The sequence below is a fragment of the Lepidochelys olivacea genome (assembly GCF_965140295.1).
Source record: "Lepidochelys olivacea isolate rLepOli2 genome assembly, chromosome: 2".
Lineage (NCBI taxonomy): Eukaryota > Metazoa > Chordata > Testudines > Cheloniidae > Lepidochelys > Lepidochelys olivacea.
In genome coordinates this window covers 90,822,256-90,848,901 of record NC_140412.1, presented here as the reverse complement: position 1 = coordinate 90,848,901, position 26,646 = coordinate 90,822,256, and the positions used below count along the sequence as shown (strand labels likewise).

At 42.5% G+C, this 26,646-nt stretch overlaps 1 protein-coding gene across 1 annotated transcript in view; it reads left to right on the top strand.

The window, feature by feature from the left end:
* Nucleotides 1-26,646, top strand: part of PIEZO2 (piezo type mechanosensitive ion channel component 2) — a 454,253-nt gene that overhangs the window by 148,414 nt on the left and 279,193 nt on the right. Inside the window, exon 3 of the mRNA XM_084618523.1 lies at nt 21,418-21,543. Within this exon, the coding sequence (XP_084474649.1) occupies nt 21,418-21,543 (126 nt within the window). The remainder of the gene's footprint in view (nt 1-21,417; nt 21,544-26,646) is intronic.

Genomic DNA, 26,646 nt, shown 5'->3' with positions numbered 1-26,646 from the left:
AAACAGCTCTGCCATTATTACCAAACGTACAATCTCAATAAAACATTTCCTGCTTTGTCCACTGGTTGTGAAAAGTTACCTATCTAGCAATCGGGAGGCTCCACTAAATCTGTCTTCAGCTGGATACATTTTAACCTTCATGGCGATGACAAGCTGTTAGCTGATTAGTACAGAGAGCCATGGGTGGCCCTGGTAAATCAGGCACAGAGAAAGGGAAAGCAACAGATGTTTTAGACCTTCTAAGGAATTTAAACACTTGTGGTAGCATCCATGTGGGTCATTTGTGAAACTCATCCGTGTTTCCTTTGTGGATTCCTGGAGTTTCATGAACATTTCTGCTGCGTGCATGGGAGAAGTTATGGATGAATCCTGCTAAACAGAGGTTATTGTATAAATCCTGACCTTGGAGGGGTGTGTATATAGCTCATGTTGGTGTCTCTGGGAATTCACAAACTTCAAAGAGCAGAAGGCTGTTTAAGATTGGTAATTCGTTTAAATCTGACCTGTGTTACAATTGGTCATATGTCACATAGTATCATTTCTGTTCCTTAACTGGACCAGTGTAACTCATAAACAGGAACAAAACTTGAAGTAGCTCTGAATCTCTAAGGGACACAGAGAAGATTAGGGAAAGGTAATGGGTAAACATAAGTAGAGAATTTTAGAAAACACTAAATATTTTCCTTTCTTGGCCTAGCAGGCCTTTCCTCAGACATCATTTGTAGAAGAATTAAGCTACTGTAAGTCTTATTAGCTTGGAAAAGAGTTTACATATATATATATATTTTTTTTTTCCTCAGGTGCACACAAAGTAGTTACGTGTGTAGATAGATCTAATTACAAAAGATGTGGTCTGGTTAATTGCCTTCATCAGAGCTCTTTTGAGGGCTTAAGGAACCTATTACGTTTGCTGTCTAATAATTTCCAAAATATACCACTCCTGCTGCAAATACTCATGCATGTGAGTTGAAAACTTATCTCCACTAACACGTGTACCTAAGAGCTTTTGCACAAGTAAACTTGCTCACTTGAATATTCACAAAAGATCAATACAAGAAGTGTGAACATGGCTGAACTGAATTCGTGGGGGCCTGGTCCATGACTTGGGCTACTAGATGCTCTGGTAATACAAATAATAATTAATAACATTTATCTGAGCAAATAGTCTCAAATGTTTTTAGTCTTTACCCTGCTCTCATTACAGCTAAGGTCAAGATTGCATATTTTAAAGGGGATCACTGCTTCATTTAGAACATATAACAAATTTCTTGATTGTCCGTACCCTCTGCAAAATTCACTGGGTAATCACAGTAATATTGAGGGTTGCAAAAGAAGATGTAAATTAAATTCAGAGAGAGGTTCTTTCAGGTACAAGGCAGTCTAACTCTATGCCAGATTTTAATCAGTCATACATAAAAGATTGACTGTACTGTAATTATTATAATGTACTTTGATCCATTTCAACCTTCGCTATAACAACATAAATGTGGGGAATCATATGTTTATGGTGTCTCCTCAACAATTTCATTATAAAATTATTAGGGACTGCTAATATGAAGTGCTTATGCAGAAATGTATTCACATGTGACCAGTAAGGGCAATGGGCTGTAAGTAAAATGCTAATACCTCACACTGGATGGGATTTTAATGCTTTTTAAATAAAATTTATTAACCGTTTTCCAAAATTCATTGCACTTGTCTGGAAAGGATGAGTGCATGAGGTACCTTGACAGATGCAGTTTAATGCTTTACCTACTTGAAATGAAACAGTTCAGTTCAACAAACCCAAATACTTCAGTACAGGTTGAACCACTCCCAAACTAAATATTTTCTTTGGAGTTTCCTGATGGAAAATTTAAAAAAAAATTCTTCAAAATCAAAATTTTCTCTGGAAATACTCTGATTTTGTGTGAACTGCATTTTTTTTTAAATCAAAAATCACTAGAAAGTTCTTGACCAGCTCTATCACTTACAGAACTTTATTTTTCAGGGTAAAGATATGGAATTGAGGGAAGGGAAAGTATGATGTAGAAAAAAACCAATGGTTAGGCAGCAAAAGCATGCATCCCGTGAAGGGCTAAAACTACTTTAAAACACTACTAAAATGGTTATTTTTGCTGCATATGTGGCATGTGCATAACATATGTTGTGGTGTAGTGTAAATATTTTAGTTTCACTCACTTGGAATGCCCTGCAGAACCCATTCATGGCTTTGCCACTTGTAAGTAATACAGCCATCCCAAACCCATGTCATGATAACTATGTTTATGTTTACCACCCCACAGTAATTTTTAATTACCTATGATGCACATATGATACCTGCCCAAGCCAAGGGGTGCATCATTAAAGACACATGATTGCTGGTGTATCATGGGAGATGTAGTCTGGCCATAGATTGCATAGGTCATCAGTTGTAAAACCAAGCATTCAAAAGTTAGCAAATGCCAGAATTAATGTTACCTGTGCAACTTTTATTCACACCCCTCTTTTGCAAACATCTAATCTGAACAAACATTCTAATCAAAGAGTGCAAACAGAGATTTTTCAGGGGCTTATAACTTGTCCAAATTTTGGTGTGTTTTCACGGGAATGGCAAAAGACACATCCTTCACACTAAGACCCCATCCCTACCAAATCTCAAGCCCATGCTTCAAAACAGGGAGGTACTAGAGTTTCTTGGTGAAATTGTTGCACAGTAACTCCTCACTTAACTTTGTAGTTATGTTCCTAAAAAATGCGACTTTAAGTAAAATGGTGTTAAGCGAATCCAATTTTCCCCATAAAAATTAATGTAAATAGGGGGGTTAGGTTCCAGGGAATTTTTTTTTGCCAGACAAAAGACATTATATACATTTTAAACAATTTTAAACAAGCAATTTAATACTACAATCATCATTGCTGAGTATGAAGCTTGGTTGAGGTGGTGGAGTCAGAGAGTGGAAGAGGGTGGATTCTCTGACTGCTTCTCCTGCTGAAGTTTCTAAACTTGAAAAAACACATCTAGAGATTGTTGTTTTGCTTTCCTTTTTTTTCTTGGTAAATTTCTTTATAGCAAGTCATTAGATGACCAACTCCCCTAAGCACTTTGAAGCTGCGTTCCCTGTCAGGATCCTTATCAACCTTCAGCCCGCCAACTCCACCCCTTCCCCCAAGTCCCCACCCTGACCTACCTCTTCTCTCCCCCTCACCTCCTCCCCTTTTACTTTGCAGCTCCGTCCTTCCCCTCTCCTCTCTCTTCTGAATGCGGCAAGCCAGCTGATTGCCACAGGCAGGAGGCAGGAGAGGGAAGGGGGAGGCATGCCAAATCCTCGCTTCTCCCCCCTCCCTCCTGCCCAGGGCAATCAGCTGGCTTGCAGCGTTTAGGAGGCAGGAGGGAGTGGGGAGTGAGGACTTGTCACGCAGCCTCCCCGCCCCCCCCCCCTCCTGCTCAGGGCAGTCAGCTGGTTTGAAGTGTTCAGGAGGCAGGGGAGGGAGGGGGAGACTGTGTGCCGAGTCCTTGCTCCTCCCCTTTCCCTCCTGCCTCCTAAATGCCACAAGCCAGCTGATTGCTGCGGGCTGGAGGCAGAGGGAGGAGGGGGGAGGTGCTGATCTGTGGGGCTGCCAGCGCGCAGGAGGGGGACGATGTTGGGAGGCTGCCAGCTGTGGACAAAGCAGGCAGCCAAACAACGTAAAACAAAACAAAAATACACTTAATAGAAGTGTTACCCAGGGTTCTTTCAACCCAAAGCTCTTGGTAACTTTTACTCTGTGCGAGGTGGTGTCAGGAAATAAATCAGGGGAGACACGGCAGTCCAACCGATAGATGGCTGGCACAAACAGGACAACACAAGAGTGCTTTCACTTAAAGCTAAACTTTACTTAGTCTTAAGCACTTATACATATGTCTGCAACAGGTTAGTAAAACACCCCCAACCCTTGATAATTACCAAAGCTGAATGTGGCTCTCGAGTGACACAGCAGCAGCCTGTCTGCTAGTGGGGAACACAAGATGCATCCAGAGGGAGAGTCCAGTCCTGAAGAGTCCCCCCACCTCAAACTTCCCCCCTTATTTATACATTATTAATAGAATGACATGTCCCTTAAAGAAAACTTGTTAAGCAAGCAGTTCCAATGGGCAAGCAAGAGGCTCCTTCTGATTATCAATTAACTAGGTGTGGGTTTTTCCAGAGTTTGCAGCCTTGAGGCCCCAGTAGACATTCCTGGGGCACATCCTATTCTTCTAAAGGTATGTCTACACTATGAAATTAAGTCGAATTTTTAGAAGTCGGTTTTGTAGAAAGCGTTTTTATACAGTTGATTGTGTGTGTCCCCACACAAATGCTCTAAGTGCATGTAGTCGGCGGAGTGTGTCCACAGTACCGAGGCTAGAGTCGACTTCCGGAGCGTTGCACTGTGGGTAGCTATCCCACAGTTCCCGCAGTCTCCGCCGCCCATTTGAATTCTGGGTAGAAATCCCGGTGCCCGATGGAGCTAAAACATTGTCGCGGGTGGTTCTGGGTACATATCGTCAGGCCCCCGTTCCCTCCCTCCCTTTGTGAAAGCAAGGGCAGACAATCATTTCGCGCCTTTTTTCTTGAGTTACCTGTGCAGACGCCACACCACGGCAAGCATGGAGCCCGCTCAGCTAACCGTCACCATATGTCTCCTGGGTGCTGGCAGACGTGGTACTGCATTGCTACACAGCAGCAGTTTGTTGCCTTTTGGCAGCAGACAGTGCAGTATGACTGGTAGCCATCGTCGACGTAGTCCTGGGTGCTCTTTTAACTGGGTGCCTGGGCAAACATGGAAGTGACTCAGCCAGGTCATTTCCTTTTTAAGTTTCGTCTCATGGCGATTGAGTCTTCTAATCTGCAGCTAGCAGAAGACGATGGCCAGTAGTCATACTGCACCGTCTTCTGCCGAGCACCCAGGAGATGACGATGGCTAGCGGTCATACTGCACAGTCTGCTGCCAGCAAGATGTATAAAGATAGATGAAGTGGCTCAAAACAAGAAATAGACCAGATTTGTTTTGTATTCATTTTCTCCTCCCTCCCTCCTTCCCTTTGTGAAATCAACGGCCTGCTAAACCCAGTTTTGAGTTCTATCCTTGAGGTTTTGAGTTCTATCCTTGAGAGGGCTATTTAGTTTCTCGCAAAGCCACCCCCTTTGTTGATTTTAATTCCCTGTAAGCCAACCCTGTAAGCCATGTCATCAGTCGCCCCTCCCTCCATCAGGGCAATGGCAGACAATCGTTCCGCGCCTTTTTTCTGTGCAGACGCCACACCACGGCAAGCATGGAGCCCGCTCAGATCACTTTGGCAATTAGGAGCACATTAAACACCACACGGATTATCCAGCAGTATATGCAGCACCAGAACCTGGCAAAGCGAAACCAGGCAAGTAGGCGACGTCAGCGTGGTGACGAGAGCGATGAGGACATGGACACAGACTTCTCTCAAAGCATGGGCCCTGGCAATGCAGGCATCATGGTGCTAATGAGTCAGGTTCATGCCGTGGAACGCCGATTCTGGGCCCGGGAAACAAGCACAGACTGGTGGGACCGTGTAGTGTTGCAGGTCTGGGACGATTCCAGGCAATCGAGGAGGTTGAGGCAAGTCGCCTGGCTGCTGGTTACGCGCAGCCAGACACCAGGGCGGTTAGAAGAGCACAGGAGGGCGCGGTGCGCATTAGAGAAGCTTTGAAGACCAGTTCATGACTGGCCAGGCTACAGTGTGAAAGTTCTGTTTGTTTCTCCTTGATGAAACCCCCCGCCCCTTGGTTCACTCTACTTCCCTGTAAGCTAACCACCCTCCCCTCCCCCCTTCGATCACCACTTGCAGAGGCAATAAAGTCATTGTTGCTTCACATTCATGCATTCTTTATTAATTCATCACTTAAATAGGGGGATAACTGCCAAGGTAGCTTGGGAGGGGTGGTGGAGGAGAGAAGCACCGAGAGGGGTGGTGGAGGAGGGAAGGACAAGGCCACACAGCACTTTAAAAGTTGAAAACTTTAAAACGTATTGAATGCCAGCCTTTTTGTTGCTTGGGCAATCCTCTGGGTGGAGTGGCTGGGTGGCCAGAGGCCCCCCCACTGCGTTCTTGAGCGTCTGGGTGAGGAGGCTATGGAACTTGGGGAGGAGGGCAGTTGGTTACACAGGGGCTGTAGCGGCGGTCTGTGCTCCTGCTGCCTTTCCTGCAGCTCAACCATACGCTGGAGTGCATTAGTTTGATCCTCCAGCAGCCTCAGCATTGAATCCTGCCTCCTCTCATCATGCTGCTGCCACCTTTCAGCTTCAGCCCTCTCTTCAGCCCACTGCATACTCTCCTCAGCCCACTGCATTCTCTCCTCAGCCCACTCTCCTCCCGGTCATTTTGTGCTTTCCTGCACTCTGACATTGTCTGCCTCTGCGCATTCGTCTGTGCTCTGTCAGTGTGGGAGGACAGCATGAGCTCAGAGAACATTTCATCACGAGTGCGTTTTTTTCGCCTTCTAATCTTCTCTAGCCTCTGGGAAGGAGAAGATCCTGTGATCCTTGAAACACATGCAGCTGGTGGAGAAAAAAAAAGGGACAGTGGTATTTAAAAAGTCACATTTTATAGAACAATGGGTACACTCTTGCACAGTTAACCTTGCTGTTAACGTTACATACACAGCACATGTGCTTTCGTTCCAAGGTTGCATTTTGCCTCCCCCCACCACGTGGCTAGCCCCTCACCCCTTATCCCTCCCCAGGGCTAACAGCGGGAAACATTTCTGTTTGGCCACAGGCAAACAGCCCAGCAGGAACGGGCACCTCTGAATGTCCCCTTAAGAAAAGCACCCTATTTCAACCAGGTGACCATGAATGCTATCACTCTCCTGAGGATAACACAGAGAGATAAAGAATGGATGTTGTTTGAATGCCAGCAAACATACACTGCAATGCTTTGTTCTATAATGATTCCCGAGTACTTGCTACTGGCCTGGAGTGGTAAAGTGTCCTACCGTGGTGGATGGAATAAGGCTGCCCTCCCCAGAAACCTTTTGCAAAGGCTTTGGGAGTACATGCAGGAGAGCCACAAATGCCAGGGCAAATTAATCATTAAACATGCTTGCTTTTAAACCATGTATAGTATTTTAAAAGGTACACTCACCAGAGGTCCCTTCTCTGCCTGGTGGGTCCGGGAGGCAGCCTTGGGTGGGTCCGGGGGGTACTGGCTCCAGGTCCAGGGTGAGAAACCATTCCTGGCTGTCGGGAAAACCGGTTTCTCCGCTTGCTTGCTGTGAGCTATCTACAACCTCAACATCATCATCTTCCTCGTCCCCAAAACCTGCTTCCGTGTTGCCTCCATCTCCATTGAAGGAGTCAAACAACACGGCTGGGGTAGTGGTGGCTGAACCCCCTAAAATGGCATGCAGCTCATCATAGAAGCGGCATGTTTTGGGCTCTGACCCGGAGCGGCCGTTCGCCTCTCTGGTTTTCTGGTGGGCTTGCTTCAGCTCCTTAAGTTTCACGCGGCACTGCTTCGGGTCCCTGTTATGGCCTCTGTCCTTCGTGCCCTGGAAGATTTTGACAAAGGTTTTGGCATTTCGAAAACTGGAACGGCGTTCTGATAGCACGGATTCCTCTCCCCAAGAGCGATCAGATCCCGTACCTCCCGTTCTGTCCATGCTGGAGCTCTTTTGCGATTCTGGGACTCCATCATGGTCACCTGTGCTGATGAGCTCTGCATGGTCACCTGCAGCTTGCCACGCTGGCCAAACAGGAAATTGAAATTCAAAAGTTTGTGGGCCTTTTCCTGTCTACCTGGCCAGTGCATCTGAGTTGAGAATGCTGTCCAGAGTGGTCACAATGGAGCACTCTGGGATAGCTCCTGGAGGCCAATACCGTCAAATTGTGTCCACAGTACCCCAAATTCGACCCAGCAAGGCCGATTTCAGCGCTAATCCCCTTGTTGGGGGTGGAGTAAGGAAATCGATTTTAAGAGCCCTTTAAGTCGAAAAAAAGGCTTTGTCGTGTGGACGGGTACAGGGTTAAATCGATTTAACACTGCTAAATTTGACCTCAACTCCTAGTGTAGACCAGGGCTTAGATGCATGGATGCATGTATCAGCAACTTCCACACAATTCTTATCAGGAAGGATGGGGGGTCAAGCTGCCCTTTCTGTGGCACCCAAACCCACTCCCCCCACCTTGGTTAAGCTGACTTGGCTGCTTTTAGCAATAAGCCACAGTGGTTTCAGGCACTTTACTGGTTTGCCAAAGTCTCCCCGTACAGAAGCAGTATTGGATGTAACATTAACAAAGGCCTACCTTGCCCAGGAGAGCTTCAACAACATAGTTGATTTAAATCAATCAACTGCAGGCACATCCTTAAGGTCAGTGAGAACTTGCTTCAGGCTTCTAGAACACCTGGTTTCCTGCACCTATGTAACTTGGCATGCCACACTGCACCATTGCGTGCAAGGGTGATTTAAAATCAATATATCAGCCAGTCAGTTATCATCTAGACAAAGTGTAGGTCTCTCAATAACCTTTAAATTGGTGGAAGGATCCTGAGGGAGTTTTCAGAGGAATGCCCTTCTCTCCAACATTACCATGCAAGACTCTCTGACAGTGATGTCTCCAGTATGGGATAGGGGGTTCATAGGAACCACTGAGAGTCAAGGTCTCTGGACTCCTCAAGAGGCCTGATTGCACATAAACAGTCTGGAGTTGAGACCAAGTTGTCACACTTGTGCAGCACTCCTACTTCTGTCTATTGTCTAGATATTGACAGACAATGCCACAGCAAGGTTTCATATAAACAAACAGGGAGGAGTGAGATTCACCCCTCTTTGTCAGGAAGTTGTGTGTTAGTGGAACTTGTGTATCAGTCACAAGATCTGGTACCTCACAAGCTACCACATCTACAGTATGTACTGGCTGGTAGCTTGAAAATTGCCTGCTGAAGAAATCACCAGTGGTCAACATATCTTAGGCCACATCTACACTATCACTTATGTCAGCAAAATGTATCTTGCTCAGGGATGTGAAAAAACACACCCTTGAGCAACATAAGTTTTGCTGCATAAGTGGTAGTGTGCACAGCTCTATGTCAGTGGGACAGCTTCTCCCCCTGACATAACTACTACTGCTTCTTGAGGTGGTTTTATTATATCAACAGGAGAGCTCTCTTATTCTGTACTGTAGCCAAAGATAACACTGTGTCTTTGTGAAACTCCTCTCCTTGGAGATATTCTCAAATTGCATACACTGTAGGCACTGCACTTTTCTGTTTTGCCTTTGTGACATGTCTATGGAAAATGGTTTGCTTTGTGGCACTTCATGCATATCTTCCCTAGTGCTAAGTTTTCCTCTTGCTTTGAATGATGCAGTCCACATCTGTTGCAAACCTACTGTGTCTCTGCCTTTGCCACATGCTTCTCTTGTAACACTGCATGAGGCTGGTGCTCTGCTATTGCACCCAGGACCCATTTGTCCACGCTTAGTATGTGTGGATGTCTGATTGCTGGTCGCACCTCCCTGTTTTATCACTTACATATCATGAGTGGTGTTAGTGAGGACTTCCATTTGCTCTTTACGTGTCTCTCATCCTTCTAGCTACTTTAATGATTTTCCCCCTAATTTAAACTGTCCTTTGTTTGTAATTTTTCTTTTATTACTTTTGAGTTTGTATCCTTCCACATGTCATCCCCATCTGTAAAATCACATTATTTTATTATAAGTTGTAGGCTTCCACTCATCAATTGTTTCAGTAGGTCCCTGATTTTCTCTTTTTCTCCCAGCCTGAGTCAGGATCAGCAGCTAGTCCCAGCTGGGCTGGAGGCAGGAGAGGACGGGACTTCCTCCTCCCCTGCAAGGAGTGGCTGGGGCTGTGTCAGACCCTCACTCAGCTGCAGGAAGCTCAGCATCCTCCTTTGCTTCCTGCCCCCATTGCTCCTCAGCTGCTGGGGGAGGGGTAACTTTACAGGAAGCTGCTCCCCCATCCATCCAACCCCATGTATCTGCGCCTCCCATACCCAGACACCCCCTCCGAGCCTCACTCCGTACACCCAGAAACCCCCCGCCCCAGGCCTCCATACCTGAACCCCACTCCATTGAACCTCAACCCTTGCATTGTGGGGGAGGGATAGCTCAGTGGTTTGAGCATTGGCTTGCTAAACCTAGGGTTTTGAGTTCAATCCTTGAGGGGGCCATTTAGGGATCTGGGCAAAAATTGGGGATTTGTCCTGCTTTCAGCAGGGGGTTGGACTAGATGACCTCCTGAGGTCCCCTCCAACCCTGATAGTCTATGGTTCTATGATCTGGAGCCCACTGCACCCAGACCCCCTGCCTCCGGACCTGCACCCCTGCGCCCAGATCACCTCCTATTGAGCTCCCTGCACTCAACGCCCCCACACTGATGAGCGTCACCCTCCTGAGCTCCCACATCCAGACCCCTAGGCTGCTGACTCCCAACTAGCTGCATCCAGACCTCCACCCACCAAGCCCCACTCTCCCAGCACCCTGACCCCTCTGCTGAGCCCCAGCCACCTTCACCTGGAAACCCCTGCAGAGTCCCATTGCTGCTGCGCTTGGAGCCCCCACCAAGGAGCTTCTGAGCATCCAGATCCCCACATACCTAGACTCCCCCCCCCCCGCCCCCGACTGAGCTGCCTGCACCCAGATTGTCCCACACAGAATCCTCTCACCCCACACCTGGATACCCTCATTGACCCCTGCACACTTTGAGCCTGCCTGCCCTACACCTGATGTGCCTGGAGCAGAGAGGCAGGGCCCCGGGTGTTTCTGGGGCAGGCCTTGTGCCGTGTCAGGGTCAGGTGCAACCTCACCACTGAGTCTGTGTCCCGGGGTAGGGGGGCTGCAGGGTGAGCTCCCACCTTTGTGCCTCTGCATTTATTTATTGACCAATAAAACTTGCAGAATTTTAAAATATTGTGTGCAGAATTTTTAAATTTTTGGCGCAGAATTCCCCTGGGAGTAGGTCACTGTGCATTGTCTTCATTTATAGTGGTCACAGGAATGGAGATCTACCCAGGATAGGGTAAACTAAACAGGTTTTATTTACAAGATTTTCAAGTACATACTTGGCTCTGAGCACCCTAGCTCAGCACAAAGACACAGAGAAAGCCAGCATATAGGAGTCATTGCCTGTGCCTCTCTTAAGGGGACAGTGGACCAGTTATCTAACTGCATATGAATATATTATAGTCAATAAAGCATGACATCATTCAAGGAATATTCACCAGTTGCGGTCAATACTCTATAGATTTCTTTGCAACGTTGAACAATAAGAAATGTCAAAACTTCTTGTCCAGAGGAGGTCAAGATCCAGGTTCTCTAACAGATGTATTCCTGGTCTCCAGGTCTCATGTATGCTTATTCTCCAATTACTCTAATCCTAATTACTCTCATCAGAACACTCAGAACTCAGCAAAGATGACAGGGCTGTTGCTAGCCTGGCCAAGGCGATTTTGCATTTCAGATCTGATGAACCTCTTAGTTCAGCCCCAATCCAGCTGCTTCTTCAGCTGTATCTGAATCACAGAAAGAAGGCCAAATTCTCTATCCAGATCCAACTTCCCTGCACCCTACGGCATGGATGCTGTATGGCTGTCAGTGCTAGAGAGAAGTTATCCGTATTAATAGCAGAAAGTACACGACCAGAGCTATGTACACGGCTAAATGGAAAAGGTTTACTATCCAAGTCAATCTGCACCGAGACATACTTCACGGATCCCAGATGTACTCGATAACCAGTTATCGTTAAAGACACGTGAATTGGCCTGATTTGTCTAAGGGTATGTCAATGCTTAACCCCTGCACCCCCCCCCCCCCAAAAAAAAAAAAGGCCTGTAGCAGCAAGTCTCAGAACACTGGCCAACTGACTTGGCTTAACAGGGCTCATGCTATGGGGCTACAAATAGCAGTATAGACATTCAGGCTCGGGTTGCAGCTCAGGCTCTGAGACCTATCCCCCCCCCCACACCCACGTGGGTTTTAGAACCTTAGTTCCAGCCTTTGCTTGAACATGTGCATTATGTGAGCCATAGCGTGAGCCAAGTCAGTTGACCTGGGTTCTGAGACTTATTGCTGCAGGTCTTACTTTGCAGCACAGACATATCTGCTGGATCCACTTAGCAGCCATTTCAGTTAATCATCCTCCAATGCAGGGGCAATCATCCCAGGTTAGCTAGATTCCTGTTTGGCCTTATTAGAGTCTACCTCCCAGTCAAATGACTTATGCTCTCTTGGAGTCTAAACATTGTTTTAACGGTATCAATGGGACCACTCTTGGAGTCTCTAGCTACTTGATCCTGTTTTCACATGTCCAATAAAACAGGAGTTTTGGTAGCAATACTATCTGCTAGACAGGTGGGAAAGATTTAGGCCCTTGTGACAGGACAGCCTTATATCCTAAAAAGACAGGGTAACTTTCAGAACTCATTCCAAGTTTTCTGCCCAAAACAGTTTTTGATTTCCATCTTACTCAGATGGGTGACATCCCTATTTTCTTCCCTGAGCCACACCCTAATAAAGGGGAAGCTAAACTACACTGTAAATGTACAGGGTTCTGGCATTCTATCTAGACAGGACTACATAGTTCAGAATATCTGATAAGTTATTTATATCTTATGCAGAAAGGTTGAGAGGTCAACACATTTGAACCTAAAGGCTTGTTAATTGGATTTATAGTTGCATTGGACTATGGCAGTGGTTCTCAGCTAGGGTATGTGTACCCCTGGGGGTACGTAAAGGTCTTCCAGGGGGTACATCAACTCATCTAGATGTTTGCCTAAGGGCATAAGTTATTTGACTGGGGGAAAGACTCTAATAAGGTCAAACAGGAATCTAGCTAACCTGGGATGATTGCCCCTGTAGTGGAGAATGACCTAAAAGGATTAGTGAAGTCAGTACAAACTAAAATTTCTTACAGACATTGATTTGTTTATGCTGCTCTATGTACTATACACTGAAATGTAAGTACAATATTTATATTTCAAATTGTTTATTTGATATGATAAAAATGAGTAAGTCAGCAATCTTTTCAGTAATAGTGGGCTGTCACACTTTTGTATTTTTATGTCTGATTTTTGTAAGCAAGTAGTTTTTAAGTGAGGTGAAACTTGGGGTACACAAAACAAATTAGATTTCTGAAAATGGTTCAGAAAGGTTTCTGGAAAGGTTGAGAGCCAGTGGACTATGGTATGAATTAGCTAATGTAGACTCTCTGGAAAGAGTCACAGCTTACTCCACCAGGGTTCAGGCAGCCAGCCTCCGAATCTTTTTTGAGAAGTGTGCCCATGGTCAAAATATGCTGGGCAGCTACTTGGAGTTCAACACACAGGTCCACTCCATCATGAAAGCACATGAGCAGGTTTGCTTCTGCAATACCCCTTGTGGCCCATCAGACCACAGATCTCAGCTGGCGGGTCGTTGCCTCTTCTGAGGTCAGAGATACTGGTGTTTTAGATACTGGTGCTTGCCTCTGGCCAAGGCACAATTCAGTCCTACTGCATCCAGGATATTAAGATCTCAAAGAAATCAGGAACAAAACCCCACAACTCAAAACCTTCAGTGGGAACCTGCATTTCTATTCAGGGCTTGTCTCCAAGCAGTCTGTACTCAGTCAGCCCAACCTCCCAGTGGTTGTCCCATCTAGCAGGAAGTTCATCCAATAGCAAGCTATCCCCGTCTCTGGCTGCAACCCTCTCTCACATCAGGAGAAACAGAGCTCAGCTCTCCTTCCTGGGCAATCCAAAACTGGCCCAGGTCTCCTCCTTTTAACTCCAGTTTCCACGACTGACATCTGTTGCAGGTGTAGTGTGGGAGGGCCAGTTTGGGTTCACAGGTTCTCTCATTAATCCTCTTGTTGCCAGTATGGGGACCTATCTGCTTAATCACAAAATATCCCAGTCTGGTTTTTTTGGCATGGATGTCTTTCAGTCATCATTAGTTAGACTCCTGGTTCCCACCTCCATTTAATTTTTTCATTATTTGTGAGCCCACATCAGTTCTCTCTCTCTCTCTCTCTCTCTCTCTCTCTTTCTCTTTCTCTCTCTCTATATATATACGGGCAAGCAACTGTCATCTACCTTACAGTTACAGTGGTTCTTTGAGACATTATTCATATATGCTACCTGCCGTTCCATGCTACTGTGGAGTTCTATAATACCTGCATTCTAAATTGGCGAAGGAAGTGAGGAACGGTTGGAGTCACCCTGCCCTTTATGCCCTTTGGATGTATAAGGACACTCAAATTGCAGTCCCAGCTTCCAGTGGACACTGTTGGCCAAAATAATATGAACTGGAGGGCACAGGGTTCATATGAACGTCATTGGAATACATGTGGACAAGACAACTTGAAGAACCACAGTCACTATACCCATTTCATCTAGGGTCTGTACAACAGAAAATTCAAACTCTTATAACTAAATATCTTGGCATAAAATTTTTACAGTATTTGTATATACTAGTGTATAAAATAGTTTTTATTTCCTGTAAAACTAAAGTAGCTGTTTAACACTAAAAAAGTCTGCAATGATCCTCTGGAAAAATAATGAGTGGTTAAGTTCTAAGACTTGTCTGGAAAAATATTTTAACAAAATGGGTAACTTGCCTCTGTAAACTTGCTAGTCAAAGATTATAACTGGCTGAAGGATGGCATTGTCTATTGATGCAGAGGATGTAGCTCAGTTCTAATAGTATTCTGGGCACGAAAATTTCTAGAAAAAACAGGAAGTCTTGCAAGAAGCTAGAGTAAGTAGGCATTTATTTTTCTATGTAGGTCTTTTTCTGTTTTCATTTCTAAATCAGGTTACTTTAAATTACACAACCCTTTTGACTGTCAGATTTACCCAAGTCCATTTTACCTTCCTGTAAACATAATCAGACATACCTGTTAACATTTTTATTCATTTTTATGTGTCCTGAAATTCAATAGTATCCTAATTAAAATGAGAGAGAGAGAGAAAAGAAATACAGGCAGATAAGCATCTGTGTTTTACATAGAAATAAACAATAGTTAATTTGTTTACAAAAGGTAAAGTTAAAAATTTGTTGATAAACATGTTTTTAATGACATATGAGCTCTCACAAAAATACAAGAATTTGTAATATTAAAGGTCATAATGGTCCCCTCTGACCTTAAAGTCTATGATTCTATGAAAGGATGCTACTCGGGATAGACAGCATTTTATTATAATATAATATTTTGTTTAAAATTTGATCAAAATGGGATTTATATATAGTTTTAACATTCCTTCTGTTAACATTTTTTTTAATCTAGGGCACAGTAATAATCAGAGTTCTTGATTGGGCTCTTAACTCACACTAGAGAGGGAAATGATCCCAAAAAATCAGATCAAAATCTGACAAACTTGGAGAAAATTTGGAGTGGAAGCACTGGATCTGAAAATTCTTGTAGTATTGGGGAAGTTAGGATGTAGATTTGACCTTCACACCTTGGATCCCTCTCTCTAAGACACAACCTAGAGCTCTGGAGCTATTGGATGTAGATGTACATTTTGTGGGGCTTGGTCCCATGCAAGTATGGCACGGACAGGGGCGTTCATTAATTCTTTCATTCCTTGCCTCTTGCTGAGACTCCCAGCAAGTTAGCCAGTTAGTGTTTTTGTGATGCTTAGAGCTGTCATCTACCTTGGCTGTACTAGAAGCAAATTCCTTGGGTAGAAAGTAGTGTTGAAGTGCAAAGAATTCTTAAAGTGTATTAAAATAGATTTTATGTATAGTATTAATCTTTATCTAAATCTAGACAGGCTGCAGTGTTAATGGAATGCTTACAATGTAGCAGAAAAAACTATACTATTTGCAAGAAAGGAAGAAAGTAGATTTTTCTTTGGAAGGGGGGAAACAAAAACAAAAAAAAGAAAACATGGCAACTACAGGATTATTTAAGCATTTTATTTGCATGGGTCCTACTTAGGAAGCATATTTAAGGCTCACTGAATGGAAGTAATCTTTTTTTCAGGTTTTGTGCCAATGTCTAATTTTTGTAATCTGTGGATTAATGATTTGCCATTGTATAAATATACAGTATAGAAAGCACACCACTATCAAATTTTATTCTAAATAAAATCCTTTCAAACTATTACGTTCCCCTTTTCTTTATTCATAGCCTTTGCCTTGTTGTAATCCACCACTTTAGAGATGACCCTGTATCAGTGCTATTAACACAATCTTTATTCAAAAGATATCAAACACTGTGCAAATTACAACCTGGTTAAACAATCCTGCAGAGCAAGGAAAATATACAGATAGACACAAATATCAAACAATTCAAGGGTCCCTTTGTACCTAAATGTTCCCAGTGAGCTGTTTAAAACTATCCTGTACATACAGTTGTCACTTTACTTAGGAGTTATCTCTGGGGTGGAATGCAGGAGATGTTTAATGTTTACTCTTATTACGAGAGAGTTCCCATATCTGTGTATATGTAAACACTTAATAGGTAGATGGCACTCAAGAATATGTAGCATAGTTACTAGGTTTTGTAAGATCAATAAAATTTGTTGTTGGGCAGTGAAAGTGGCTTCCACTCTGCAGCTCTTTACATGAGCTCTTACAAAGACTACATGACAACTTAGAAAACTGTAATGTATAATGCTGGGGGTTTCAAAGGATCCTAAGGGACCTAGGATCCTAAGTCCCACTGACTTTCAGCAGTAATTGGGTGTCTTAACCCCCTTAGCATTTGATCCTACAAAGTACTCTCTGGCACAATACAGCAAAAAAAAATTAAATGTGCTTGACTATAGTCCCATTCAGTGGGACTACTTATGTACTTAAAGTTAGGTACATGCATAAGTGCTTTATTGGATTGGGCTAGAATGTTCAGCACCTTGAAAAATTGATCTCTTAGTCTTTGTTTGGAACTGATATCTGATTAGCACCTGCTTCTCCCAGGATCATCGGAATATAGATTAGAGGATCATAAGAGCAGAAAATATTGGTGAATTCAAGAAAAGAATTGACAAGAACTTTGTAGCCAATAGTATTATTAACTACACCTACTAAAATAGATGGCTTTCCTGTCAAGCAGAAGGTGGATAAAGTGGGTGGGTCAAAGTTTATATTCCATATTTAACCTTTTGTGTACATATGTATATGTATCTAATTTTAATACTTGTCATGAAAATGACAGATTTTCATGCAAAATTCAGTAACATTTTTTTCTTTATACTTGCAATTGGCCAGAACCAAACTTCCAGTTTTTAGCACTGCTGAAACTTTGGGGAGAGGTAAACTCCAAATTTAAACACTGTGGTGGTAGACCTTTCGTCTTTATTTTGCTCTCATTATAAGGTTAAATGTGATATTGAGGCACTAAGAGTCTCACTTGTAACTGAAGTCTCACATCTGAAAAATCTAATTGAGAAGGTGGCCTAAAAATATTTTGCCTCCTGGAAAGGTGTCTCCCCCTCCCCCAATCTGTGTGCATTAGGTATGAAAATATAAGATGGGATTTTCAAAATCATTCATCGGCCTAATTTTGCTCTCATTTGAGGTCAATGGCCAAATGCCTTTTGACTTCTATGGGAGAAGTAGTGAGCCAACACCAAGCACTTTAGAAAATCCCACCCATGTTTCATAGGACATGTATAAAGCCATTAACTAGAAACCATTTCAGGAGATAATTATACATGAAATATTAATACCACCTATTTTATATACTTCCACATATTAGCAAAAATTGCATAAATAGTGGCTTGTATTTTCATGTTATTGCTGCTGTAACCAGCTAAAATACTCTTTGGTAAACATAAATGTCTGAGGATTCCCACACAAAAGCTGTTAACATAGGAGCTAAAGTTGAAAGTGCATATCAGTAATTTAGGGTAAAATGCAAAACAGAGATGTTGTAGTTATCCTGAAACCAAGTGGTATAAACCCAGGAAAATCAGAAGTAAGGTAAAAGAAATCCAATTGTAAGGTATAGGATTCCTCCAGTTAGGGCCCTCAAAGCCCTTAACTCTGCTCTGTAATGACAGCATGCAATAACCATATGATTAAAGAATTCTACTGTTTGTGGTCTCATACTAAACATTGAAACATCAGAAGACTGACTTTAAATCATGAGATTTCAGCACATAATAAACTTACTGTGTTCTTTTTATTTGTCTCCTGGTTTTTGAGGTGATAGGGTTCATGTTTTCAAGCATTTCTGTGCAAGCACAAGGGTCAGAAACATATTTTATTTTTAATGAAATTTTCAGTTCTCATGAAGTGACATGAATCCAGAGACTGGTGATGTAAGAAAAACACCAAATATCACGAGACTCACACTGAAATCGAGAGAATTGGCCTGAGTCCTGGAGGGTAGGTTGAGGAGTAGCCTACCCTGAATTATGGATTGTATGGTAAGGAGTCCTATAACCCTGGCACCAGTTATGGGTTATATGGTAAGGTGCCCACACTGGAACTAGTCAAATGCCTGGCATAGTAGAGTATGGGTGATGGGTGGGTAGTGTTCCTCTCCTGTGTGAAAATTTAATAAAAGTTGCGGCCATGGAGCCTGCCATTTAATTACATGCATGTCTCTTACCTCATTTTTCCACAGTGTCCACATCAATGACTATGCAACTATGTTATATAAAGTGGACCAACTTCAACAGCAGAATTTGGGAGACCTGTTCCCAGACATCTCATAGCCCAGTGGCATAGGCACTCTCCTGCAGTGTGGGGGACCTAAGTTCAAATCCCCCCTCTACATCAACAGGAAATTGAACCTGGATCTCCCAGATCCCAAGTGGGGCTCAGCATTGTTAAGGAGATGACACTAATGCTGTTTTGCAACTAGCGCCTGATGCACAAAACAACACATTTCTAGCTGAAGCTATTTGGGAAATTCATGTCAAATTTGCAATAGTTTTGGGTCACCAAAACTACATTTCTTGGCAAATAAACTATTTGAAATTTTTTGCCCAGCTCTAATGCAAAGTACTTGTGTGTGAGCATGTAGTCCTAGCTGTGAATAGTGTAGTCTGGTCCTTGTCTAGATTATTTAACTACTTCTGGGCTACTGCTGTGGTAAGGAGTTTTAGGAACCCTTCCCTCCATCCTGTTAAGGTGTTCCCTCCTCTATAAAAGTAGATCAAGAGCCTGATCCAAAGCTCATTGAAGTCTATGGACTTCAGTGGAGTTTGGATTATTTCCCAAGTACATTACATTGACTAGTCTGTGCCAGAGTTTGGTGAGAGCAATTAGGAGCCATGATCCCCTGCTGTGTCAAGTTTAATCCCTTAAAAATGTACCATTTCAATTGTGGGTAGTTGTGTCTGTGAACTCAGTTCACTATCATCAAATAACTCTGTGTGCAAACTTTAAAATTTGCTTTATTTGAGCATTCCTGCAAGTAGTACTTGATTTCTTGGATGCACATAATCAGTGAATACAAATTACAATACTGCTGATGCTATTTATGAAAAGAAACATCATTTTAAGTAATGGTGATGTCCCTGTATTAATATGGGGTCATATTATAATAGCACTTGAAGTATATCAGAAATGAGGGTTTCATGGTAATCTACTAAACGGTCTGTCAGGAATATAATGAATAGTGTGATTGGGTCTGAAAGAGATTTTAAATTGATAGCATTATGACATGCCTTTAAATGGTTCCTTATTCTGAGACAAGAGTGAAATGGAAAAGTGTGACCGTGATAGAATTATCAAGTTTTAGAGTGTCATTAACCTTCCACATTTGTATCAACAAAAATAAATTCATGGCATTTTGTCAGCTGTGTAATCAAACTGCATATCTAAAGCATCTGTTCTGGTAGTATCCATATTAGAGAGTAGTATCTGAATATAACTAACCACTATAAACTTGGTCTCTCTATATTTAGTAGTTCTAGCTATACTAGTATGGGAATGCGTAGAGGCCCCAACTGAAATCAGAGTGCAGTTATAGTGGGTTTTGTGTATGTAATAAGAGACACTCCATGCCCTGCAGAGCTTACAGTTGAAATGGATAAGTTGGACAAAGGGTGAAAAGAGAGGTACAGAGATGTGAAGTGCCTTGCTGAAGGTCACACAACGAGTCAGGAGCAGAGCTGGGAATGGAATCCAGGTCTCCTGAATCCCAGTGCTGCCTTATATATCTGAATCCCAGTGCCTTTGTATCTTTGTCTATAATGTAAATAGTTACATGGTCCCTATCAAATTTCAAGAGGGATTCTCTGAAAGAGACCTATAGTGCACCACAACCCCTATTTTTGGTCTGCTCCTGTCTCCGTGGTTGCTGAAGCAACTCCCTTCCATGAGCCATTGGATACTTGAGGGAGAAAGTCATTTAATCACAAATCTGGGAGTTATGGGGAATTGGAGGAGCCTTTGTCCCCATCAGTTCTGCCACAGGCTTTCTGTATTACTTTGGCCAAGATCTCTGTTTTTTGATGTGTAAAATTTGGCTAATAATACTTACCAACTTCATAGATTTGATCTGAAAGTAAATTTATGGAAGCTTGGGTGGAAGGTACCATGGAGATGCAACTTTTTATTTATTTTTTTTATTATAGTTAAGGCAGACAAATGGATAGTTCTTGACCATTTTTTAGTAGCAATACATTTTAGATTTTAAAAAGAATGTTGTTTTCTGAAGAAATATCAGTGATTTACAAAATTCACATCTCTTCTCTTCTAAATTCACTCTTTTCTTTCAATTTTCACTTTTGAGGGGAAAGGCAGGATACTGCTGGGGACGTATGAGGACATTTTCAAAATCTCTTCCAAACGTTTTTTATTTGTTGTCTGACATGGATCTCCAGCAAGTCATAGAGAATCAACAACTAAGTGCCTATGGGAAAATCGTCTCCTAGTCTGTTGAAAATTATTTCCAAAAAGCTACCAAAGGAGACTGATCAGCTAGCCTGTCTGTCAACCCCAGTTTGTACAAAGGAAAGTGTTCATTTTAAAAGAGTGTCTATGCTCCTTCTGACCATCACAGCAGTTTTAAGATGCTAATCTTTCTGGCCATGTTGTATGTAATTAAAGGAGTAACAGATTGGTAGCTCTTTCTCTTTGCCTTTCGGAATGTTAATCAACATTTGCTTATTTACAGTGTATATGTCAGATGATTAGGTGATAGAAATATTTTAAAATTTTATTCATTGAGTTAAGACTGATATCTGGAGATTCTAGATAATTTCTAAAAAACATTTGAGGAAAATATTGTATAAGTTATAATCAAGGGTTTTTATAACTGAAGTGCCATATTTGAACATTTGTTATAATCGTGCTGTATACTGTGGTATGAGTGACAGAAACCCTCAAGGTAACATTCATAACTAGTGGATAACTGGTTTGCTTTAGAAACCTTTTCCATTTACCAGATTTTTACAAAATTTCTATGCTTGGATAATTTTAAACACTATTTTGACTCTTTGGAACTTCTCCCAACTATGTACATCTCAATATTGTGTCTTCTAGGACATACAGGAAGGTTATTAAAATCCTTGTGTTTCATCAGTCTATCATTCCTGCTGCTGCACATCATCTTCCAAATCACAATAAACAGCCTTGAAGCTGGAAACAATATTGAACCCGGTTTTAACTGTGAGTATCCTTTCTATCTTTGGCATTAACTTGAAGGATGCAAGAATGCTTTGCTAGTATAAAAGGGGGGGGTGCTGATGGCTGGACTTTTTTTACCATTAAGGCTCTACCCAACTTTGTTAACCTTTGGCATGCTGCAAGGCCTATCTTTTCCGTATGGACCAAAGGGAGGTGGGAGGTTTTATTATTAAATGTTTGTAATACTTATATTGCTGTCAGGGTAGTGTTCTCAATGGATCTATTATGTATTGTGCTATATGTGAATTTTATTTTTGAGAGTTGGTCAAGGTTATCCACAGCCTGGAATGGCCTCTCTTTTATGTAGTTAATGCATATCTCATTACATTAAAATTAAACTGTTGTATATTAATGCAAATCCATCTAGACTGACTACCGCTATCATATTATGCCTCCTATGAAATTTTGTTGTACTTGCTAATTTGAGTAACTTTAAACCTTGAATCCAAACCTTGGATTCAAAGTTTACAACCCTAATCACACTACGTTCTTCTTCTTCTTCTCTAATATTATATAGGAAATAGCATTTTTAATATTTTCTTTTTACGCTAATATTAATTAAAAGTAAATCATGTAACCTATTGTATCTTCCTCTTTCCAAAAATATTCTTCAATAATTCAAATGTGAACACTGTCGCACAAATGTTGATTATCCAACGACTTGAAATAAGATAAATGTAAGCTCCAGATAGACAATTTATATTTGCCTTACAATGCTTATGTTTGACATTTATAACTGGCAAGTTACCTTTGATAAATGCCCATTTTATTTATCACAGAATGTGCTACTATCACTTGAATAAACAGTAGTTCTACAATTAAATACAAGACACCGGTAAAGCTGAGCATCTGACTTAAAACAACAAAAGCCCCAGGAAACTCAGAATTAATGCTAACACTTCATCCTTAAGTCATACTATTTTTTAAAGAAAAGATACAATTGTGCACATCAAATGACAGTTTTAATGCTGACTTATTAGGCTTTTGTCAGATCTTTAATGTTCTCAAAAGAAATGTTTGCATTTTCAAAATATAAAATGCACATAATTGATCCAGTGCATTAGATAAGTTCCTTTGCTATTTCTATTTGATAATTATTATGGCTATTATAATTCCATTATGGTAGCATTCACAATGCTCTAGGGACTTTCCATATATGTAGATAAATAATTCCTGCTCCCACAGCCTTTATAATCTTCATGGACAAGCAACAAAGAGGGTGGGAGGAGAAAGAGAAAATGTAAAATCTTTCCCCTCCTATAATCAGTATCAAGTATACCCAAGTGGCCTTCAACCTAATGCCTTATTAGATGACTAGTTTCTTGCATATGTCATAGTATAATAAGTATTGGTTAGAGATTAGTAGGAGGACCTGGTATTGGTTTTATGGACTAGTTCAGGCAGGATATTTCATTTAGAAAGGAGCATGGTAGTAAGTGCAAAGATGGTTGTGGCTGAAAGGGATAAACAAGAGTGTCAAGGCTAATAGTGTGGAGGAGATGGACATAGATAATAAAAGAAATACTTAATATTATTTAGAGACCAACAAATTTATTAGAGCATAAGCTTTCGTGAGCTATAGCCCACTTCATCGGATGCATAAATGAAACATATAATAATAAGATATATATATAGCTATATATACACACACATACAGATAAGTTGGAAGTTGCCATACAAACTGTAAGAGGCTAATTAATTAAGATGAGCTATTATCAGCAGGAGAAAAAACTTTTGAAGTGATAATCAAGATGGCCCATTTAGACAGTTGACAAGAAGGTGTGAGGATACTTAACATAGGGAAATAGATTCAATGTGTGAAATGACCCAGCCACTCCCAGTCTCTATTCAAACCCAAGTTAATAGTATCTAGTTTGCATAGTAATTCAAGGTCGGCAGTTTTTCCTTGGAGTCTGTTTTTGAAGTTTTTCTGTTGCAAAATTGCCACCCTTAAATCTTTTACTGCATGGCCAGAGTGGTTGTCGTGTTCTCCTACTGGTTTTTGAATGTTATGATTTCTGATGTCAGATTTGTGTCCATTTATTCTTCTGCTTAGAGACTGTCTGGTTTGGCCAATGTACAAGGCAGAGGGGCATAGCTGGCACATGATGGCATATATCACATTGGTAGTGGCTGGGTCATTACACATATTGAATTTATTTCCCTGTGCTAAGTATCCTCACACCTTCTTGTCAACTGTCTAAATGGGCCATTTTGATTATCGCTACAAAATTTTTTTTCTCCTGCTGATAATAGCTCATCTTAATTAATTAGCCTCTTACAGTTTGTATGGCAACTTCCACCTTCTCTGTATGTGTATATATATATCTTCTTACTATTTGTTCCATTCTATGCATCCAATGAAGTGAGCTGTAGCTCACGAAAGCTTATGCTCTAATAAATTTGTTAGTCTCTAAGGTGCCACAAGTACTCCTTTTCTTTTTGCGGATACAGACTAACACGGCTGCTACTCTGAAACCTTAATATTATTTATTATTAAATAATGGCATCATAATATGCATGGTACTTACCAGAGAAATAAGATGTGATTCCGACTCCAAGTAGTAATTTTGGAGCACTATTGTGGATCCTTACTCATACTTACTCAAGCAGGTAGCCCTATTGCAGTCATACAGTAGGGAATACTCATGCAAATATGGCTTTGCAAGTTTGTGCATAGCTAGAGTGACCAGATGTCCTGTTTTTAAAGGGACAGTCCTGTATTTAAGCCTGCCTACAGGTGTATCAATTTTTCTTAAAAATGGGCAAATTGTCCCATATTTTTTGCCTCTCCCCCATCAGTACTGGGGGGTCCTGCTACTGGTCGGATCCCTGCTCACCAGCCACCCGCCCACTGGTGATGAGTGGGGGGTCCAGTGGCCAGTGATGGGTATGCAAGCCTGGTGGCGGGGTGAAGATGCAGCATGCGGGGCCAGGCTGCTCCCCCTATTGGTCTGTCAGCACGGCCACCGCTGCGTGCCTGGTCTCGGCCAGCAGAGCCCCATCCCCGCGTCTTGTTTCCAGCCGGTGCTGACTGCGTGCTGCAAGCTGCAGTGGCCAGTGAGTGCAGGCAGGTGCCAGGCAGCATCCAGTTACGTGTTGCCTCTGCTGCTCATCCATTGTCCCTTTACTTGCTCCTCCTGTCGCTGTCCTCTCCCTGCCCTTCACCCTCCTCAGCTCCGCTGCTCCTCCATATCCCCCTGGCGGGACATGTCTCTCTCCCAGTGCTGTGCAGAGAATCAGCCCCTGGTCAGAATGCTCAGGTCACCAGCAGCCTGGCTGGCAGGCTCCTTCCTTCCCCCACTGCCTCTGGCTGGGCCAGCAACCTGGGAAAGCCCAAGACCCTCTGGCCCAGAGCGCTGGCCAGAAGGAGCCAAACCCCGCAAAGCACTGGCACAGGGCATCCTCTCCACCCCTCAGCCAAGCTCTGGAGTAAAGGCGGGGAGGTGGAGGAGTGATTTCCAGCCTGTTCTTGCCCCTAACCTACAGGGGTTGGGGGTAGGGTCGGGGGAAGGGATGAGCTCTGCAAAGACATGGGTGAGGTCTTCCCTCTCTCCCACCCTCCCCTGTAGCTGGAAGCGGTTCCCATCCCTTTCGTCCTGCACAGTGCGGAAATGCTGCTGCTGGCCACGTTCTGGTGTGAACCCTGGCAGAAATCTGGGCGGGGGCATGTGACCCTGCTTACCACCCTCCCCCCCACACACACATGGATTGCCTTGGGAAGACGCGGCGCCAAGTACCGGGAGAGGCAGGTTCATCCCGGTGGCCCAGCGAGGCCTGGAGCGTGGAGAGTGTTCGGCAGGGAGGGTCGGGTTGATCGGTCACCCACCCTGTGCGAGAGAGGGGTATGAGTGGGTGTGTGTCCCACCTCTCCCCTTGTGAACCCTAAAGCCTTAAAGATAAGAAGGTAAATAAAAATAATCCAACTACACAGTATTTCTTTTTAATGGGGGCTCAGTCAACCTGATGTTAATTTGAATGTTTGTACTGCATAGTTCTGATTGATTGCGGTTTAACTTGTTTACCAGGTGTCCCATATTCAGCATAGGGAGATATGCCACCGTGTGCATGGCGGTGTGTTAAAATATAACTTGATGAGCCATGATAACATTGGCAACAGAGCACCTGAACGATATTAACTGTGCCCTGTAGTGCTACTATGCAATTATAGTCAATGCATTTTAGAGCAAGCTGATTTTTAAAGACACATTCATTCCTCCCCCCTTAATATTTTGCCCATCACTAGAGAGCTTATTTAAGGTTGTGTAGGAGCCTTAGCATGTTTGGATTTCTTTTAAGTTTAACTCTGATTTTCTGGGATTTGTAATTATTCTGTGTAATTATAACTGTAACTAGTTATAACAGTTTATATTATATAAATATAATAACCTATAATATTTGTACTCTTAAATTACTAGTACATACTCTCAGCCTTAATTCTCTTGTAACACAGGTTTTCAGCATAGCATACCTTTAAGAAGCAGTGACAGTTGGGCCAAGTAACATGCCCATAGGAAGGCTTGACACATTTATTCACTCAATGTTCTGATACCACTGACCCATTACAACCAATAGATCCATAGCAAAATCGAATAGAAAGAATTAGCTACTTCAGTTTGCTGTAGAAGGAAAGCACTGGTTGATTGTTGCCTCTGATGCCACAATTGCTGCAGCTGAGAGTGACCTGAGCTGTTGACCTGTCAATATTTTATTGTAATAATGACAGTCAGAAACAAAAATGTTAGGATAAGTTAGGATAATTATAACTAAATTTCTTCAAATGCAGTGTATGCCTGAGATTTCAATGAGTTTGATCTACATGGACACTTTTTGAGAGTCTGTGTTATTCTGTTGTTGAGTTCATTCAGGACAAGAAAAGGTTTGGTACCCATGCTAAATTTCTTGAAGGACCCAATGTTAAAATTAATTTTAGCTCATAAACTGATGGATTTCTTGTAAATTCTCAGATAAATCATTGTGTACACAATTACAGTACTGTAATTTTGAGGAAGTTACAATATATTCTTCATATATAACAGAGGTTGGATCCTTGCTTTAGATGCAAAACTCAACTCAGCTTTCATT